Raw genomic sequence first — 20747 nt, forward strand, 5'->3', positions numbered from 1 at the left:
TTGCTTCGCTCCATCACCCGATGAAGATTCTCTATCTCAGGCACAGTCTCATCTCATCACGATCAGTCAGGGCTGTGAAAGTTTTGAAACATAGAATCATTGAAAGTTGACAGCTGAGAAAGAGCCCTCTTGGCCCATCGTGTCTGCGCCGACCGAAAAACGAGCCGCCCAGCCTATTCCCACATTCCAGCCTTCGGTCTGCAGCCCTGCAGGTTACGGCTCTTGAGGTGCACACTGACAATGGGAACTGATGCTTGAACACAAGGTCTAAACGGGGTCTGAGCACAGGCCAGGAGTTACTGGATCCTTTAAACCCTGCATCGTCTAACTGGAATTCAGAGCTATGTTACTGGAGTAAGCAGACTCCACTCAAACGGTCCAACAGTGAGAGCTGAAATCAGTCACAGTTCAGTGAGCGGGCAGAGTATATTTCTAATCCACCCCAATAAACCTCTGGTGAGGGGGTGGAAAGGGTTAACGAAGGACTGAGCTGGTCTTTCCTCCTTGCATTAGCTTGAGGAACAACAAGGAGGGCAGGAGTTGAGGTGGCAATTTTGGGAGTATTTGCTGGGGAGCACTCCGGTGTAGTGCTGTGTCACTCAGCTTCGTTACCAGGCCTGCCGGCAGCTCTGAGCACAATAATGACAAACTAGTTTCCAAAAATAGCCCAGTGGTGGGAAGCCTTCATCTCCTCAAACTCTCTGAGCATGCTCGGGAAATTAGCAGAACTGTGTCAGAGTTGCTAATGTGCAGGGAAAAGATTGTCACTTGGAGTGAGAGCCAGAGGCGAAAGGCAGCTTGTGCGTTTGAGAGGAGTTCACTCTCCGTGCTCTTATTGTCCCACCGACAATGTCTACCTTGAAGGCGGGTGAGAAGTATTTTAATCTGCGGTTGGCTTGTTCGTGCGATACGTTTCTCATCCAGTTTCTGCATGTCTGATCCAATTCTCTGTGTAAATGTTAAATAGCAAGCGATTTAATTAACATAGAAAAAGCACGAGCAACATTAACCCTTTTTTTAAAGTTCAGTATTTTTTCTCCATTGCAATGTTTTGGATGCTTTAGTATTTACCGGGAAATATTTTTGTTGCTGCAGCTTGTGATAAAATGTTAAATGTATTCCAGAAGGGTTCAGTTGTTCCCCAGCGTCAGGTACCCGGTAGTAAACACCCGACAGACAACAGCATAAATCCAAGCTCATTTAACATTACTTTTCTCCAGTCTACCTAGAAAAGCTTTCAGTCTCACTGGGCTGCTGATCCCACAGGCACTGACTCTCACTTTGGCGCAGTCCACAGGCACTGTCTCTGGGATACAGTTCCACAGGCACTGACTGTCTCTGGGATACAGTAGCACAGGTGTCGACTCTCACTGGGGTACAGTTCCACAGGCATCGACTCTCACTGGGGTACAGTTCCACAGGCATCGACTGTCACTGGGGTACAGTTCCACAGGCATCGACTGTCACTGGGGTACAGTTCCACAGGCATCGACTCTCACTGGGATACAGTTCCACAGGCATCGACTCTCACTGGGATACAGTTCCACAGGCATCGAGTCTCACTGGGATACAGTTCCACAGGCAGCGACTCTCACTGGGATACAGTTCCACAGGCACTGACTCTCATGGGGTACAGTTCCACAGGCACTGACTCTCACTGGGGTACAGTTCCACAGGCACTGACTCTCACTGGGGTACAGTTCCACAGGCACTGACTCTCACTGGGATACAGTTCCACAGGCATTGACTCTCACTGAGGTACAGTTCCACAGGCGCTGACTCTCACTGGGGTACAGTTCCAAAGGCACTGACTCTCACTGGGGTACAGTTCCACAGGCATCGACTGTCACTGGGGTACAGTTCCACAGGCATCGACTCTCACTGGGATACAGTTCCACAGGCATCGAGTCTCACTGGGATACAGTTCCACAGGCAGCGACTCTCACTGGGATACAGTTCCACAGGCACTGACTCTCATGGGGTACAGTTCCACAGGCACTGACTCTCATGGGGTACAGTTCCACAGGCACTGACTCTCACTGGGGTACAGTTCCACAGGCACTGACTCTCACTGGGGTACAGTTCCACAGGCACTGACTCTCACTGGGATACAGTTCCACAGGCATTGACTCTCACTGAGGTACAGTTCCACAGGCGCTGACTCTCACTGGGGTACAGTTCCACAGGCACCGACTGTCACTGGGATACAGTTCCACAGGCGCTGACTCTCACTGGGGTACAGTTCCAAAGGCACTGACTCTCACTGGGGTACAGTTCCACAGGCATTGATCCTTCCTGAATTGCCTCGTTCTTATGTGCGTTCATAGACTGTTTCCCCCAAACACCCACAGCAGGGGATGAAGGGAGGGTCGCATTCCCACCTGACCCTGGAACTCTGCAGCCTGTTGTTGCTCTCAGAACTATCCAGAAATTCAGCGACCTGGGATCTTGCTGGTCCATTGGGTGGATCTTGCTGCTCCATTGGGTGAGTTCCACACTAGGCCGTGCATTCACAAGCTGAGTCATCCGAGTGAGCTCTTAACTGTATAGTTTTTAAATTTCAGAAATGTAGTGATGCATTTTGGGAGGACTAACAAGGATGGTAGGACCCTAGGAAGTACAGAGGGACCTTGGTGTACTTGTCCATAGTTTGTTGAAGGCAGCAGCACAGGTAGATAAGGGGGTTAGGAAGGCATATGGGATACTTGCCTTAATTAGCCAAGACATAGAATATAAGAGCAGGGAGGTTATGATGGAGCTGTATAAAACGCTAGTTAGGCCACAGCTGGAGTACTGTGTACAGTTCTGGTCACCACACTATAGGAAGGATGTGATTGCACTGGAGAGGGTGCAGAGGAGAATAACCAGGATGTTGCCTGGGCTGGAGCATTTCAGCTATGAAGAGAGACTGGATAGGCTGGGATTGTTTTCCTCAGAGCAGAGAAGGCTGAGGGGGGGGGGCGGGGACATGATTGAGGTATACAAAATTTTGAAGGGCATTAATAGGATAGATAGGAAGAAACATTTTCCCTTAGCGGAGGGGTCAGTAACCAGGGGGCATAGATTTAAGGTAAAGGGCAGGAGGTTTAGAGGGAATTTGAGGAAAACATTTTTCACCCAGAGGGTGGTTGGAATCTGGAACACACTCCCTGAAGAGGTGATAGAGGCAGGAACCCTCGCAACATTTAAGCAATATTTAGATGAGCACTTGAAACGCCATAGCATACAAGGCTATGGGCCAAGTGCTGGAAAATGGGATTACAATAGATAGGTATTTGATGGCCAGCACAGACCCAATGGGCCGAAGGGCCTGTTTCTGTGCTGTAAAGCTCTATGACAGTAGTAGATGGGGTGTTGCGGCTGGATCAGGGAGTTTATACATGGTGTAACAGCCAGATGGAGCAGGAGGGTGCATGCTCTGCCCCTGCTCTGAGCTGGTTTGACCGTTATGTGCATTGTGTAGGGAGGGAAGATCAACCACCTATGGCTCATCAGTGGCCTTGCTGGAAAGCAGGAGAGGCAGGGCCTCTTAAAGTGGAATGTTCTGACTACACTCACAGTCCTCACATTATGGGTGGCCATTTGAGTAAGGTACCAAAGGGTGGATGGTGCTTGTGGAAACGTATTCAGAGTCAGCACCTTCAGGGGAAGGGGGGACGAGACTCAGCACCTTCAGGGGAGGGGGAAGAGAGTCAGCACCTTCAGGGGAGGGGGGGGGAAAGAGTCAGCACCTTCAGGGGAAGGGGAAGAGAGTCAGCACCTTCAGGGGAAGGGGGGACGAGAGTCAGCACCAGGGGAAGGGGGGACGAGAGTCAGCACCTTCAGGGGAAGGGGGGACGAGAGTCAGCACCTTCAGGGGAAGGGGGGACGAGAGTCAGCACCTTCAGGGGAGGGGTGGACGAGAGTCAGCACCTTCAGGGGAAGGGGGGACGAGAGTCAGCACCTTCAGGGGAGGGGGACGAGAGTCAGCACCTTCAGGGGAAGGGGGGACGAGAGTCAGCACCTTCAGGGAAGGGGGGACGAGAGTCAGCACCTTCAGGGGGAGGGGGGACGAGAGTCAGCACCTTCAGGGGAAGGGGGGAGGAGAGTCAGCACCTTCAGGGGAAGGGGGGAGGAGAGTCAGCACCTACAGGGGAGGGGGGGAGGAGAGTCAGCACCTTCAGAGGAAGGGGGTGGAGAGAGTCAGCACCTCCAGAGGAAGGGGGAGGGAGTCAGCACCTTCAGGGAAAGGGGAAGGGGGAGGGAGTCAGCACCTTCAGAGGAAGGGGGAGGGTCAGCACCTTTAGGGGAGGGTTGGGGGGTGAGAGTCAGCACCTTTTGGGGGGGGTGGTGGAGAAGTCAGCACTTTTTGTGGGGGGGGGGGAGTTAGCACTTTTTGGGGGGGTTGGTGGGGAAGTCAGCATCTTTGGGGAGGTGGGGAGAGAGTCAGCGCCTTTGGGGAGGTGGGGAGAGAGTCAGCACCTTCAGGAAAGGAGGGGATGAAGTCAACACCTTCAGGGGAGGGAGTTAGCATGTTCAGGGGAATGGGGGTGTGAGAATCAGCACCGTCAGGAGTGGGGCCAGTCAGCGCCTTCAGGGATTGAGGTGTGGGGGGTGGGAGGGGCAGTGGGGGCTGCCATTGTTTCTGGTCCAGTTCAGGTTAGATGAAACTTTTCCTTGGGCTGGGCTCCAGTCGGCACCAGGGAAAGGGCAGCTCCCCCAGGTTAGGTTCAAATGCACCGAGATTGCAGTGTTAATTATTAGAGGCTGTTTGTAGTGGGCTAGCGCTGATTCTTCCTTTAAAGGGGCCTCTCCTGCGGAGGAGGGCTGGCGGCAGCTTGACTCTGATTATAGACTCTGCTCAGTCGTTACCATGGCGATAATGTTGCTCACAACTTGTCAAGGCAGAGAATGGAATACCGTCACCCAGCAACACAATATGCAATCTGCAAGACTGGAGCATCGGGGATGGTGATTGGCCACTGACTTCACAAAACCATTGGGGGCAGCTCGACCATGGGGGACTGCACACCCGATCACCGGCTTTCCACCAGATCACCAGGGTCCAAGGCTGTTCACACGCTTCCTGCTGCCTCCTGATCCCACTCCTGTTCTGTGCTCCTTACTCTTAGTCTTTCAACTCTACCCCCAGCCTTCTATACTCTGCAGGTGGCATCCATCTATACAAAAGCAAGGAGGTTATGATGAACTTTATAAAACACTGTTTTGGCCTCAGCTGGAGTATTGTGCCCAATTCTGGGCACCACACTTTAGGAAGGATGTGAAGGCTTTAGGGAGGGTGCAGAAAAGATTTGTGAGAATGGTTGAAGGAGTAAGGGCTAGATTGGCGAAATTGGGGTTCTCCTTTGGGAAGAGAAGGTCGAGAGGAGATTTGAGGGTTCTAGACAGACACATGGCTTGGCCATGTGAGCCGCATGGAAGATGGCAGGATCCCCAAAGACACATTGTACAGTGAGCTCGCCACTGGTATCAGACCCACCGGCCGTCCATGTCTCCGTTATAAAGACGTCTGCAAACGCGACATGAAATCGTGTGACATTGATCACAAGTCGTGGGAGTCAGTTGCCAGCATTCGCCAGAGCTGGCGGGCAGCCATAAAGACAGGGCTAAATTGCGGCGAGTCGAAGAGACTTAGTAGTTGGCAGGAAAAAAGACAGAGGCGCAAGGGGAGAGCCAACTGTGCAACAGCCCCAACAAACAAATTTCTCTGCAGCACCTGTGGAAGAGCCTGTCACTCCAGAATTGGCCTTTATAGCCACTCCAGGCGCTGCTTCACAAACCACTGACCACCTCCAGGCGCGTATCCATTGTCTCTCGAGATAAGGAGGCCCAAAAGAAAAGAAAGACAGATTAGATAGTGAGAAACTGATCCCCATTGACAGAAGGGTATAGAATCAGAGGGCACCGATTTAAGATGATTGGCAAAAGAACCAAAGGTGACAAGAGGAAAAACTTTTTACGCAGCAATTGGTCAGGATCTGGATTGCACTGCCTGAGAGTGTGGTGGAGGCAGACTCAATCATGCCTTTCAAAAGGGAATTGGATAATCATTTGAAGGGCTTCGAGAAAAGGTGAGGGAGTGGGAGTAGATAAAATGTAGATAGCCAGCATGGGCTCGACAGACCAAACAACCTTCCTTTGTGCTGGAATCATTTGATGATCTTGCCCATGGATTGTACATGCACCCTCAATTGTCTGCTGTCTTCGATTCTGACCTCTACCCTCCCGACCTAGTTGTTTCCTTGCCAACATTATTGACACCCCCCCCCCCCCACCTTCTGTTAATTATTTATTGAATGATTCCAAGGTATTTGGTGCCTCTAATCCATCCAATAGTTCAGCATATGATCACTTCTTATCTGAAGAATTTAAATAATAAATGGTTGTCATTTTGACCCTCTTTAATCCATCTATTATTGCTGGTATTGACCTACCGCAAACCAGAACTCTTGTATGTTGCAATGTGACGAAGGCTAACCAGTTACAACAATCAGCTACTTAGTAAGGATCACGGATAAACGTAGCTGAGTGTGCAGGAACAGGAAGAGATGCCATTGCAGATGATTCTTTGGCTATAAATAGGTAAGAGTGCAACCAGGTGAGTGCAGTTCCACCCAGCTGGATGACGGTGGAGAGACGTTGGAGAAGGATGGTGTGGTCAACTGTGTCAAAGACTGCATACAGGTTGAGAAGAATGAGGCAAGATAGTTTATCATTGTCACAAGTCACATAGGATGCCATTTGTGACATTGATAGGTGCTTCAGTACCTGCAGGGGCAGAAACCTGATTGGAGGGATTCACACATGGAGTTTTGGGAAAAAGGGGACAGATTTGGGAGCCGGCAACGTGTTCAAGAACTTTGGAGAGGAAAGGGAGATTGGAAATGTGACAGTAGTTTAAAAGGATGGGAGGGGTCAAGGCTTTTTGAGGAGAGACATGATCCATATGAAGGATATGGTGACAGTACCTAAAGAAAGAGAATCTTTAACAATATCAGCTAACATGGGAGCCAGGAAAGGAAGTTGGATGGCCAGCAGTTTCGTGGGAATAGGGTCAAGGGAGCAGATGACAGACAGACACTCAAACACACATGCTAGCATTCAACCACATGCCATCACAGACACACACACACGCACGCACGCACGTACGCAGACACACATACAATTCATATAATGTCTATGAGTGTGTGTAACTAGGACTCTAGGTAGGACTTTAAACTAAAAAGTGAGGTGGGGGGAAGGATTCAAGTAAGGCGAAATTTATAAATCTAAAGTGAAAAGTCAAGGCCATAGAGCAGTGTAGTGTTTTGGGTAAAGAAAACAGAGTGTGACAGGAAGAGGAAAAAAGTTTAATGGTACTAGTACATCAATGAATAAGGCCAGGAAAAATGGTAAACAGTTCAAATTAAAGGTGCTTTATCTGAGATAAAGGAATTAATGACACAAATAGAGATAAATAGGTTTGATCTAATAGCCATTACAAAGATGTGATTGTATAGTGACCAAGGTTGAGAACTAAATATTCCAGGGTTCTTTGACATTTCAAAAAGACAGACAAAGTGGAAAAGAAGTCTGGAGCTGGTAGAGGTAACCCTGATATTAAAAGATGACATCAAGAGAGTAGTGAGGAAGGAGCTTGGCTCTGAAGGGCAAGGAGTAGAATCATTATGGGCGGAGAAGAGAAATAACAAGAGTCAGGAAAATGGTGGCGGGAGTAATCTATAGGCCCCTTAACAACAGCTTTCCTCTTGGGCAGAGTATTAATCAAGAAATGAGGAATTTGTACCAAAGGCAATGAATAACCATGGGGGCCTTTAGTCTTCATATAGACTGGACAAATCAAATAGGTAAAAGTATTTTAGAAGATGAGTTCATGGAATGCATTCGAGACAGTTTCCAAGAACAATAGGTCTTGTTTTGTGTAATGAGACTGGGTTAATGGTAATCTCATAGTAATGGATCCTATGGGAAAGAGTGATCATAAAATGATACAATTTCACATTGAATTTTAGAGTGATGTACAAAAGTCTGGACCTGGAGTATTGAACTTAAGTGAAGGCAATTACATAGGTATGAGAGGTGAGCTGGCTAAGCTAGATTGGGAAATTCGATTAAAATGTGTGATGATTGATGAGCAATGGCGAGCGTTTAAAGAAATATTTTTTAATTCTCAATGAATGCACATTCCATTGAGAAATTAAAACTCCATGGTAAAAGAGATTCATCTGTGGTTAACTGAAAAGGTCAAGGATAGTGTTAGATTAAAAGAAGCTTGTAATATTGCCAGGAAGAGTTGTAACCATAAGGATTGGGAGAGTTTTAGATACAAGCAAAGGATGACCAAAAAATTGATAAAGAGGGAGAAAACAGAACATGAAAGTAAACTAGCGACAGATATAAGATTGTAAACATTTCTACAAGTATGTAAAAAGGAGGAGTGACAAAAATAAACATGAGTTCCTTGGAGGCTGGGATAGGAGAAAGGAATAAGGAAATGGCAGAGATGTCAAACAAACAATTTATGCCTGTTTTCACAGTAGAAGACACTAAAAACATACAAAAAGCAGTGGGGAACCAAGCGTCTATTGAGAGTGAGGAAGTTAAAGCAATTAATGTTAGTAAGGAAAAAGCACTAGATAAGTTAATTTGACCGAAAGCTGACAAATCCCCTGGACCTGCTGGCCTACATCCTCGGGTTCTAAAAGAGGTGGCTGCAGAGACAGTGGATGTGCTAGTTCTGAGCTTCCAAGATTCACTATATCTGGAAAAATCCCAGTGGATTGGAAGGCAGCAAATGTAACACCCCTATTCAAGAAAGAAAAAAAAATAGAAAATTACAGGCCCGTTATCCTGTTGGGAAAATGCTACAATCCATTATTAAGAAAGTAACAGGGATGTAGTATATTTGAATTTTCAAAACGTATTTGATAAGGTGCCACCTGAAAGGTTGTTGCACAAGATAACGGCTCATGGGGTTGGGGGTAATATATTACATGGATAGATGATTGGTTAAAGGACAGAAAACAGAGTGGAAATAAATGGGTCTTTTTCAGGTTGGCTGGCTGTTACTACTGGGTTGCTGATCAATGCAAGGGCCTCAGCTATTTACCATCTATATTAATGACTTAGATGAAGGTACCAAGTGTAATGTATCCAGGTTTGCTGAACGTACAAAGCTAGGTGGTGGGAAAATCAGCTTTGAGGAGGACACAAAGAGGCTGCTAAGGGATGTAGATAGGTTAAGTGATTGGGTAGGAAAGCGGCAGATGGAGTATAATTTGGGGAAACGTGAGGTTATTCACTTTGGTAGGAAGAATAGAAAAGCTAAATATTTTTTAAATGGTGAGAAACTGTTAAATGTTGATCAGAGATTTGGGTACACTTGTGCAAGAAAGATGGAAAGTTAAGAGGCAGGCATAGCAAGTGTTATGTTGGCATTTCTTACAAGGGGAGTACAAGAGTAAGGAAGTCTTGCTACAATTTTACAGGGCTTTGGTGAGACCACACCTGGATTTTGGTCTCCGTACTCAAGGAAGGACATACTTACCTTAGAGGGAGTGCGATGAAGGTTCACCAGATTGATCCCTGTGTTGTGAGGTTTATTCTATTAGGTGAGATTGAATAGAATGGGTCCATACTCTCTGGCATTTAGAAGAATGTGAGCTGATCTTATTGAAACATTTAAATTCTGAGAGGGTTTGCCAAGGTAAATGCTGAGAGGTTGTTTCCCCTGGCTGGGGTGTCTGGACCTAGGTGGCATAGTCTCAGGATAAGGGAACAGCCGGTTAGGACTGAGATGAGAAATTTCTTCACTAAGAGGGTTGTGAATCTTTGGGATTCTCTACCCCAGAGGGCTGTGGATGCGCCATCATTGAATCTATTTAAGGCTGAGGTTGATAAAGTTTTGAACTCTAAGGAAATCAAGGGAAATGGGGATCGGGTGCGAAAGTGGAGTTCAAGGAGAGAATCAACCATGATCTTATTAAATGGTGGAGCAGGCAGGAGGGGCCCCATGACAAACTGCAGCTCATTTTTGTTATGTTTCTTATGTTCTTCCATGGATGCACAAAGACATATACACAGGCAGAGACACAAACATGTGCAGCAATACACATGGACACAAATAGTACGCATTTCAGTTCCTGAGTTCTGTTTTTATTCCTAATTTCCACTAATTTGGTTCAATTTCTCCCTACAGTGACTCACAACTGCCTGGTGACTTCAGTCCAACTGTGCCTCCCCAACGAGAGAGCCCCAGCTTCAGAATCACAGTATGTAACTGACAGCACCTCCAGAAACTGTACCCTGGGGTTTAGAATCACAGTAGGTAACAGACAGTGTCCCCAGGAACTGAACCCTGGGGTTCCAAATCGCAGTATGTAACAGACAGTACCCCCAGGAACTGAATCCTGGGGTTCAGAATCACAGTATGTAACAGACAGTGCCCCCAGAAACTGAACCCCAGGGTTCCGAATCACAGTATGTAACAGACAGTGCCCCCAGGAACTGAACCCCGGGGTTCCGAATCACAGTATGTAACAGACAGTACCCCCAGGAACTGAACCCCGGGGTTTAGAATCACAGTATGTAACAGACAGTACCCCCAGGAACTGAACCCCGGGGTTTAGAATCACAGTATGTAACAGACAGTACCCCCAGGAACTGAACCCCGGGGTTCCGAATCACAATATGTAGCAGACAGTACCCCCAGGAACTGAACCCCGGGGTTCCGAATCACAGTATGTAACAGACAGTACCCCCAGGAACTGAACCCCGGGGTTCCGAATCACAGTATGTAACAGACAGTACCCCCAGGAACTGAACCCTGGGGTTCAGAATCACAGTACATAACAGATAGTACCCCCGGGGTTCCGAATCACAGTATGTAACAGATAGTACCCCAGGAACTGAACCCCCGGGTTCAGAATCACAGTATGTAACAGACAGTACCCCCAGGAACTGAACCCTGGGGTTCCGAATCACAGTATGTAACAGACAGTACCCCCAGGAACTGAACCCCCGGGTTCAGAATCACAGTATGTAACAGACAGTACCCCCAGGAACTGAACCCCGGGGTTCCGAATCACAGTATGTAACAGACAGTACCCCCTGAAACTGAACCCCGGGGTTTAGAATCACAGTATGTAACAGACAGTACCCCCAGGAACTGAACCCTGGGGTTCTGAATCACAGTATGTAACAGACAGTACCCCCAGGAACTGAACCCCGGGGTTTAGAATCACAGTATGTAACAGACAGTACCCCCAGGAACTGAACCCTGGGGTTCAGAATCATAGTATGTAACAGACAGTACCCCCAGAAACTGAACCCCTGGGTTCCGAATCACAGTATGTAACAGAGAGCACCCCCAGGAACTGAACCCCGGGGTTTAGAATCACAGTATGTAACAGACAGTACCCCCAGGAACTGAACCCCGGGGTTTAGAATCACAGTATGTAACAGACAGTACCCCCAGGAACTGAACCCCGGGGTTTAGAATCACAGTATGTAACAGACAGTACCCCCAGGAACTGAACCCTGGGGTTCAGAATCACAGTATGTAACAGATAGTACCCCCGGGGTTCCGAATCACAGTATGTAACAGACAGTACCCCAGGAACTGAACCCCCGGGTTCAGAATCACAGTATGTAACAGACAGTACCCTCAGGAACTGAACCCCGGGGTTCCAAATCACAGTATGTAACAGACAGTGCCCCCAGGAACTGAACCCTGGGGTTCCGAATCACAGTATGTAACAGACAGTACCCCCAGAAACTGAACCCCGGGGTTTAGAATCAGTACGTAACCGACAGTACCCCCAGGAACTGAACTCCATTTCCTTCAATCTGACCTTGCTGCCTCCTCCATCTTCAGCAGACACCAAATATAAGGAGCACATGGACTTCTTCATCTCCAAGATCATGACAATTTATGTATCTGCCTCCTATCCCTCCGACCAGCCAAAGCCCACGACTTCTCCCTTAGTCTCCTACCCACTGCAGGCCAGGACCTGCTTCCCCACTTGGCATCTCCAAGCTCAACTTGCCAAAATGTCTCACCTCATGCTCTCACCCAATCAGCTCCTCTTCCTTGCTCACCATGCTAATTGATAAAAATGTCCTATTGTCCCTCTCTCCCCTTCAAGCCACTGTCATTAGTCTACCCAAAAGCATCCAATTTCCAAACATGGGTGTGGAACTTCAATTATGGAGACTGGAGAAGCTGAGATTGTTCTCCTTGGAGCAGAGAAGGTCAAGAGGAGATTTAATAGAGGTGTCCAAAATCATGAAGGGGTTGTGATAGAATAAATAAGGAGAAACAGTTTCCAGCAGCAGGAGGGCCGATAACCAGAGGACACATATTTAAGGTGACTGACAAAAGACCAGTGTGGAGATCAGGAGAATTTTATTTACCCAGCAAGTTGTTCTGATCTGGAATGCACTGCCTGAAAAGGTGGTGGAAACAGATTCAGTAATAACTTTCAAAAGGGATTGGATAAATTCTTAAAAGGAAAAGTTTGCAGGACAGTGGGGAAAGAGCAGGGTTCTAAGTGGATAGCTCTGTCAAAGAGCTGGCGCAATGGATTGAATGATCTCCTTCTGTACTAAATGATTTAATGACTTTGCCTTTCCTCTCTGAGGTCCTCAATCTTGTAATTGCATCTAGCCCTGTGTCCAACTTATCTGAACTCCCTTTGCTCAATCCTCAATGCTCATGGACCTTGCCACGGAATCTGCTCCCTTGCCATTGATCCCAACTGACTGTCTAACCATTCTCCAAAACTTAACCACGGCACTTTCTATGTTGGCATTATGTTTGATCCTGAGGAGAGCTCTAAACCTCACGTTCTGTCCATCACTAAGACTGATTACTTCAATCTCCACATTACTGCTTGTTTACACCCCTATCTCAGTGCCTCTGTTGCTGAAGTCCTGATATACTTTTACATCTGAGATGGATAGATTTTTGCTAGCCAAGGCTATAGAAGGATAAGGAGCCAAGACAGGAAGATGGAGTTAAAATACAGATCAGCCATGAGCTCACTGAATGGCAGAACAAGCTCAAGGGGCTGAATAGCCTCCTCCTATTCTTAGACATGTCCTTGTCAATTCCATACCTGACTACTTCACTGATGTCCTTGTTGGTCTTCCATCCTACACAAACTACAACTTGTACAAAACTCTGCCACACATATCGTGTCCTGCACCCATTGCCCTCGTCCTCGCGGACTTGTACACTCCCAATGCATTACATTTAACATCTTTCTCCTTGTCCATTATTCTCTCCATGACCTCAGCCCACCCTCTCCTCCAGCCCTATATCCCCCCCACCCCCACCCACCCATCTCCCTTGTCTGACCTGACTCTTGCCTTCTCTACATTTGCACACTCCCTTCATCCATCATTGGTAGCAGATCCTTCTTCATTGGCACTCGGTCCCTAATTCTCCCTCTGAACTTTTGAAACCTTCTCCAAATCTATCTTTTCAATCAAACTTTTATTCACCCCTCTTAATCTTGCTCCTTCTTGTTCAACATTTATTTCCCTTATTTCTCTTTGTGAAGCATTTTAGTGTGTTTCTTTACATTAAGGGTATGGTATTAACTCCAGGAGTTGTTGGGTGTGGTTGCATCTGATAGAGGTGCTGATTCTCAGTGCTCTAGGTAGTTGCTAGTTTGGGAGGACGGTTTGTTGGTTTGGGAGGACGGTTTGCCGGGTTGTGTGTACTGATTGTTGTGTGGTATTGTGCCCTGACTTGCTCTTCTTGTGTTATAGCTCTCGTGTTGTGTCTTTCGTTGAGGTAAGTATTTTACTTATATCTGCTCTGGGTGAGGGATGCCATCGTTGGGTTAGATCAGGTAGAACATGAACTGGAGGGGGTGGCTCACATTTTGAGTAACAGAGATTTTAATGTTCCAGGAGGCTGTGCACACACTTGAATGCAGAATACTGCAAAGATCCAAAGGGCAAGTAGGCCTCCAGCCTTTTTCCTTCGATATGATGGGAACTGAGATCCCATTACAAGGACAGTACATGGCAACCAAACCATCGATCCCTGTGGCTGGCAACTTTGAGTACGGCTGCAGGCTGTTGCACTCCTGCACTGTCCACCATCACTCCAATTGTTCCATTCAAATAAATAGGGTGCTGTTCTGAAGGCTCATTTAAGGCAGCTGTAGAGGGCTACCGTGCCCCTGGGTTAGTGAGGGGGAAAATCAGTCAGGTGTCCTGTTCCCAATCATTCTCCAGTAACTGCTGCTGGAATTATACTCTGTGAGATGCTCCACATGGTTGACTATCCCATTGGTATCCATAGTCTAGGCTCAAAAAGGAAGAACAGCCATGGATCGTGCATATGCCATCAAGAAGGTAGAAAAAACATACAAGAATAAAATTGTTTTTCTCCTTTGAGTTGGCAAGATGTAATGGAACAATATTCCCAATTTATGGGTTGCATGGCCTTGTGCAAAGGTAGTCAATCCAGTGCTGGTTTATGGGAGCAGGGACCACTACAGGCCAGTATCCCAATTGTGCCAAGGTTTATGCGAACCTCACAGAATGAGAAACCGTGGAGGTGTGCAGTAATACATTATGGGAGGAAAAGCGGGTATGGGAGTGAAAACTCCATGGAGAAACCTGCTGCACCAAGTAGATTAACTGGCCAATCATTTTACTGTGCTGTGTGCAAAATGGTGTTGTATTTTCAGACATCTCTCTTTGAGATGTTGCTGAGAGATCTGATAATTTCCAGAGTAACTGCAGTCTGTCTTTTCATAGGTGACCAGTGCTAAATTGGATGCATGACTTCAGACACTGTCTGTCAAATTGCTCGCTGTTAAGAAAGGACTTGAGTTCAAGGGTAGATTAAAGGCACAAAGGATGAGAAGTTGCTGAGTGCATGAGACAGAAACATGCATTTATACAGCGTATCCCACATTCTTAGAACACAACAAAGTTCTTCACAGCCAGTAAATTACTTGTTGAAAGGCAGTCCCTGTTGTTTTGTAGGCAAATGTAGCAGTTAATTTGTGTACAGCAAGCTTCCATAAACAGTAAAGAAATGAATCATAGAATGATACGGCACAGAAGGTGGCTGTTCAGCCTATTGCGCCTATGCTGGCCCATTGAAAGAACAATTTGATTAGTGCCACTCCCACAGTCTTTCCCCACAGCCCTCTAAATTTATTTTTGAAAGTTAGTATTCAATCTGTTTCCACCACCCTTTCAGCCAATGCATTCCAGATCATCATAACTCGCTGTGTAAAAAAATTATCCTCATCATCTTCTATCAGATCCTTCCCTCTCCAACATCAAATGTGATGTCAATCCTCTCAGTTTTCTTAACAGCACACAAGAATTCAAACATTAATGTTACCTAATGTTTGTAACTCACTCCCAGAAAATGCTTCCTGTCTGTAACTCACTCCCAGACATTGTTTCCCATCTGTAACTCTCTCCAACACATTGGTTGCTGTCTGTAACTCCTTCCCAGAAATTGTTTTGCTATAACTACCCTTTCTGGCCCTGTATCTTTAAATGTACTGAAAAAGATAAATGGCTGGTCATGTAAGGTGGTACCAGATTATATGGTGGTGGCAGTTTAAGGATACAATGCGAAAGTCCAATTTGTGATGCTAGGTCCATATTCTATTTTTGACCCAGCTCAAAACAGAAGGAAGCTTATTTGTTTTGGTAAAGGATTTGAAAGAAAAATCCATTTGTCAGTTCATCATACAACTAGTTGCTACCCAAAAATAAAGCATCATAATTCTGTAGGTCCGTAGAAGATATGTGTTTACTCCTGTGGATTAGGGCCACTGGTTTTTCCCATTGCAGAAACATCCTGCATTGGTTTAACATTCTACTCTTGAACTCTTGGAGTTTCTGTTTACATTGGGAATGGGCTGGCTTCCTTCACCAGACTTGTACAGAGGTGAGTAAAAGATAAATAAAAACAAAAAGTGCTGGAAATACTCAGCAAGCCTGGCAGCATCTGTGGAGAGAGAAGCAGAGTTAACATTTCAGTCACCGATCTGTTGTTGGAGCTGCGCTCATCCAGGCAAGTGGAGATTTTCCACTGGGTAAATGCCAGTGTTGCAGTTGTACTGGAAGAGCATGGCTTGGGGCAAAGCTGGTTCTGGAGCACAGGTCTTCAGTACCACAGCCACACTCCTGACTTATGCCTTGTAGATGGTGGACAGGCTTTTGGGAGTCAGGAGGTGAGTTACTCACCACAGAATTCCCAGCCTCTGACCTGTTCTTGTAGCCACAGTATTTATACGGCTGGTCCAGTTCAGTTTCTGGTCAATGGTAACCCCAAGATGTTGACTGGGGGATTCAGCAATGGTAATGCCATTGAATATCAAAGGGAGATGGTTAGATTCTCTCTTGTTGGAGATGGTCATTGCTTGGCGCAAATGTTACTTGCCACTTATCTGCCCAAGCCTGAATGTTGTCCAGGTCTTACTGCATGTGGATACGGACTGCTTTAGTATCTGAGGAGTTGCGAATGGTACTGAACGCTGTGCAATCATCAGCAAACATCCCCACTTCGGACCTTATGTTGGGGGAAGGTCATTAATGAAGCAGCTGAAGATAGTTGGGCCTAGGACACTACCTTGAGGAACTCCTGCAGTGATGTCCTTGATCTTCCTTTGTGTTAGGTATGACTCCAACCTGTGGAAAATTTTCCCCCTGATTCCTGTTGACTCCAGTTTTGCTAGGGCTCCTTGATCCCACGCTCAGTCAAATGCTGCCTTGATGTCAAGGGCCGTCACTCTCACCTCGCCTCCTGAGTTCAGCTCTTTTGTCCACGTTTGGACCAAGGCTGTAATGCAATTTGGAGGCGAGTAGGCGTGGCAGAATCCAAACTGAGCGTCAGTGAGTAGGTCATTGCTAAGCAAGTGCCGCTTGATAGCACTGTCGATGACACCTTCCAACACTTTGCTGAAGATTGAGAGCAGACTGATGGGGCGGTAATTGGCCAGATTGGATTTGTCCTGCTTTTTGTGTACAGGACATACCTGGCCAATTTTCAACATTGCCGGGTAGATGCCAATGTTGCAGCTGTACTGGAAGAGCATGGCTTGGGGCAAAGCTGGTTCTGGAGCACAGGTCTTCAGTACCACAGCCAGCATGTTGTCAGGGCCCATTGTCTTTGCAGTATCCAGTACTTTCAGTCGTTTCTTGATATCACGTGGGAATCGAATTGGCCGAAGACTGGCATCTGTGATGCTGGAGACCTCATGAGGAGGCCGAGATGGATCATCCACTCGGCACTTCTGGCTGAAGATGACTGCAAGTGCATCAGCTTTGTCTTTTTCACTGATGTGCTGGGCTCCCCCATCATTGAGGATGGGGATGTTTGTGGAGCCACCTCCTCCAGTTAGTTGTTTAATTATCCACCACCATTCACAACTGGATGTGGCAGGACTGCAGAGCTTTGATGTCGGTCCAAGGTTGTGGGATCACTTAGTTCTGTCTATTGCATGTTGCTTCCGCTGTTTAGCATACATATAGTCCTGTTTTGTAGCTTCTCCAGGTTGACACCTCATTTTGAGGTATGCCTGGTGCTGCTACTGGCATGCTCTCCTGTACACTTCATTAGCCCAGGGTTGGTCCCCTGGCTCTATGTTAATGGTAGAGTGGGGGACATGCTTGAATATGAGGTTACAGATTTTGAAAGGGTAGAGGTAGAAATGGCTCGACTTGTAGTGGAAGACCAAAACTAGGAACCATAGGATCATCAAAAATTAATCCAAAGGTGATATCAGAAGAAACGTCTTTACCCAGAGTGGTTGGAATATGGAACTTGCTACCACATGGAGCAGTTGAGGCGACTAGAATAGACCCATTTAAGAGGAAGCTAACAAATGAGGGAGAAAGGAACAGAAAGATATACTGATGAGATGAAGTAGGGTGGGAGGACATGCAAGTGAAACATAAACACCAGCATAGATCAGTTGGGACAAATGGCCCATTCCTGTGTTGTACATTCTCTCTGATCTATGACTCCTGTCTGTAACTCACTCCCAGACGTCGCTTCCTGTCTGTAACTCACTCCCAGACGTCGCTTCCTGTCTGTAACTCACTCCCAGACGTCGCTTCCTGTCTGTAACTCACTCCCAGACGTCGCTTCCTGTCTGTAACTCATTCCCAGATGTCGCTTCCTGTCTGTAATTCATTCCCAGATGTCGCTTCCTGTCTGTAACTCATTTCCATCTGCAACTCATTCCCAGACATTGCTTCCTGTCTGTAACTCAATCCCAGACATTGCTTCCTGCTTGTAACTCATTTCCAGACATTGATTCCTATCTGTAACTCACTCCCAGATATTGTTTTCTGCCTGTAATTCACTCCCAGACATTGTTTCCTGTCTGTAACTCACTCCCAGACATTGTTTCCTGTCTGTAATTCACTCCCAGACATTGATTCCCATCTGTAACTCACTCCCAGACATTGTTTCCTGTCTGTAACTCACTCCCAGACATTGTTTCCTGTCTGTAACTCACTCCCAGACTTTGTTTCCTGCCTGTAACGCACTCCCAAACATTGTTTCCCGTCTGTAACTCACTCCAGGACATTGATTCCACTCTGTAACGCACTCCGAGACATTGTTTCCTGTCTGTAACTCACTCCCAGATATTGTTTTCTGCCTGGAACTCACTCCCAGATCTTGTTTCCTGCCTGTAACTCACTTCCAGATATTGTTTTCTGCCTGTAACTCACTCCCAGACATTGATTGCTCTCTGCAACTCACTCCTATAAATTGTTTTCTGCCTGTAACTCACTCCCAGACATTGATTCCCCTCTGTAACTCACTCCCAGCCATTGATTCCCCTCTGTAACTCACTCCCAGACGTTGTTTTCTGCCTGTAACTCACTCCCAGACATAGATTCCTGCCTCTGTACCTCGCTCCCAGATATTGTTTTCTGCCTGTAATTCACTCCCAGACATTGATTCCCCTCTGTAACTCACTCCCAGACATTGATTCCCCTCTGTAACTCACTCCCAGACATTGATTCCCCTCTGTAACTCACTCCCAGACATTGATTCCCCTCTGTAACTCACTCCCAGACATTGTTTTCTGCCTGTAATTCACTCCCAGACATTGGTTCCCCTCTGTAACTCACTCGCAGACATTGTTTTCTGCTTGTAATTCACTCCCAGACATTGATTCCCCTCTGTAACTCACTCCCAGACATTGTTTCCTGCCTGTAACTCACTCCCAGACATTGTTTCCTGCCTGTAACTCACTCCCAGACATTGTTTCCTGCCTGTAACACACCCCCAGACATTGTTTCCCGTCGGTAACTCACTCCCAGACATTGTTTTCTGTCAGTATCTCACTCCCAGACATTGTTTTCTGCCTGCAACTCATTCCCAGACATTATTTTCTGCCTGTACACTCACTCCCAGATATTGTTTTCTGCCTGTAACTCACTCCCAGATATTGTCTTCTGCCTGTAGCTCACTCCCAGACATTGATTCCCCTCTGTAACTCACTCCCACACATTGATTCCCCTCTGTAACCCACTCCCAGACATTGATTCCCCTCTGTAACTCACTCCCAGACATTGTTTTCTGGCTGTAACTCACTCCCAGACATTGATTCCCCTCTGTAATTCACTCCCAGATATTGTTTCCTGTCTGTGATTCACTACCAGACATTGATTCCCCTCTGTAACTCACTCCCAGGCATTGATTCCCCTCTGTAACTCACTCCCAGGCATTGATTCCCCTCTGTAACTCACTCCCAGATTTTGATTCCCCTCTGTAACTCACTCCAAGGCATTGATTCCCCTCTGTAACTCACTCCCAGACATAGATTCCTGCCTCTGTACCTCGCTCCCAGACATTGTTTTCGGCCTGTAACTCACTCCCAGATCTTGTTTTCTGCCTGTAACTCACTCCGAGACATTGATTCCTGTTTGATACTCACTCCCAGACATTGATTCCGCTCTGTAGCTCACTCCCAGACATTGTTTTCTGCCTGTAACTCACTCCCAGACATTGATTCCCCTCTGTAACTCACTCCCAGACATTGATTCCCCTCTGTAACTCGCTCCCAGACATTGATTCCCCTCTGTAACTCACTCCCAGACATTGATTCCCCTCTGTAACTCACTGCCAGACATTGATTCCTCTTTCTAACTCACTCCTAGATATTGTTTCCTGTCTGTAACTCACTCCCAGACATAGACTCCTGTCTGTAACTCACTCCCAGACATAGATTCCTGTCTGTAACTCACTCCCAGTCATAGATCCCTGTCTGTAACTCACTCCCAGTCATAGATCCCTGTCTGTAACTCACTGCCACACATAGATTCCTGTCTGTAACTCACTCCCAGACATAGATTCCTGTCTGTAACTCACTCCCAGACATAGATTCCTGTCTGTAACTCACTCCCAGACTTAGATTCCTGTCTGTAACTCACTCCCAGACATTGATTCCTGTCTGTAACTCACTCCCAGACATTGATTCCTGTCTGTAACTCACTCCCAGTCATAGATCCCTGTCTGTAACTCACTCCCAGTCATAGATCCCTGTCTAAAACTCACTCCCAGACATAGATTCCTGTCTGTAACTCACTCCCAGACATAGATTCCTGTCTGTAACTCACTCCCAGACATAGATTCCTGTCTGTAACTCAGTCCCAGACATAGATTCCTGTCTGTAACTCACTCCCAGACATTGTTTCCTGTCTGTAACTCACTCCCAGACATTGATTCCCCTCTGTAACTC

At 46.8% G+C, this 20747-nt stretch overlaps 1 protein-coding gene across 7 annotated transcripts in view; it reads left to right on the top strand.

The window, feature by feature from the left end:
- Nucleotides 1–726: 726 nt before the first annotated feature.
- ccdc136b (coiled-coil domain containing 136b) overlaps nucleotides 727–20747 on the top strand; it is a 79141-nt gene continuing 59120 nt past the window's right edge. For 5 of the 7 annotated variants that reach the window (XM_068059312.1, XM_068059311.1, XM_068059316.1 and 2 more), the window contains exons 1-3: nucleotides 727–868; nucleotides 10199–10271; nucleotides 13777–13801. In XM_068059312.1, the coding sequence (XP_067915413.1) occupies nucleotides 850–868; nucleotides 10199–10271; nucleotides 13777–13801 (117 nt within the window). In that variant the 5' untranslated portion in view covers nucleotides 727–849. The remainder of the gene's footprint in view (nucleotides 869–10198; nucleotides 10272–13776; nucleotides 13802–20747) is intronic. The other 2 variants (XM_068059314.1, XM_068059315.1) reach the window with 2 other exon arrangements.

The sequence above is a fragment of the Heterodontus francisci genome, chromosome 27, assembly GCF_036365525.1.
Source record: "Heterodontus francisci isolate sHetFra1 chromosome 27, sHetFra1.hap1, whole genome shotgun sequence".
Lineage (NCBI taxonomy): Eukaryota > Metazoa > Chordata > Chondrichthyes > Heterodontiformes > Heterodontidae > Heterodontus > Heterodontus francisci.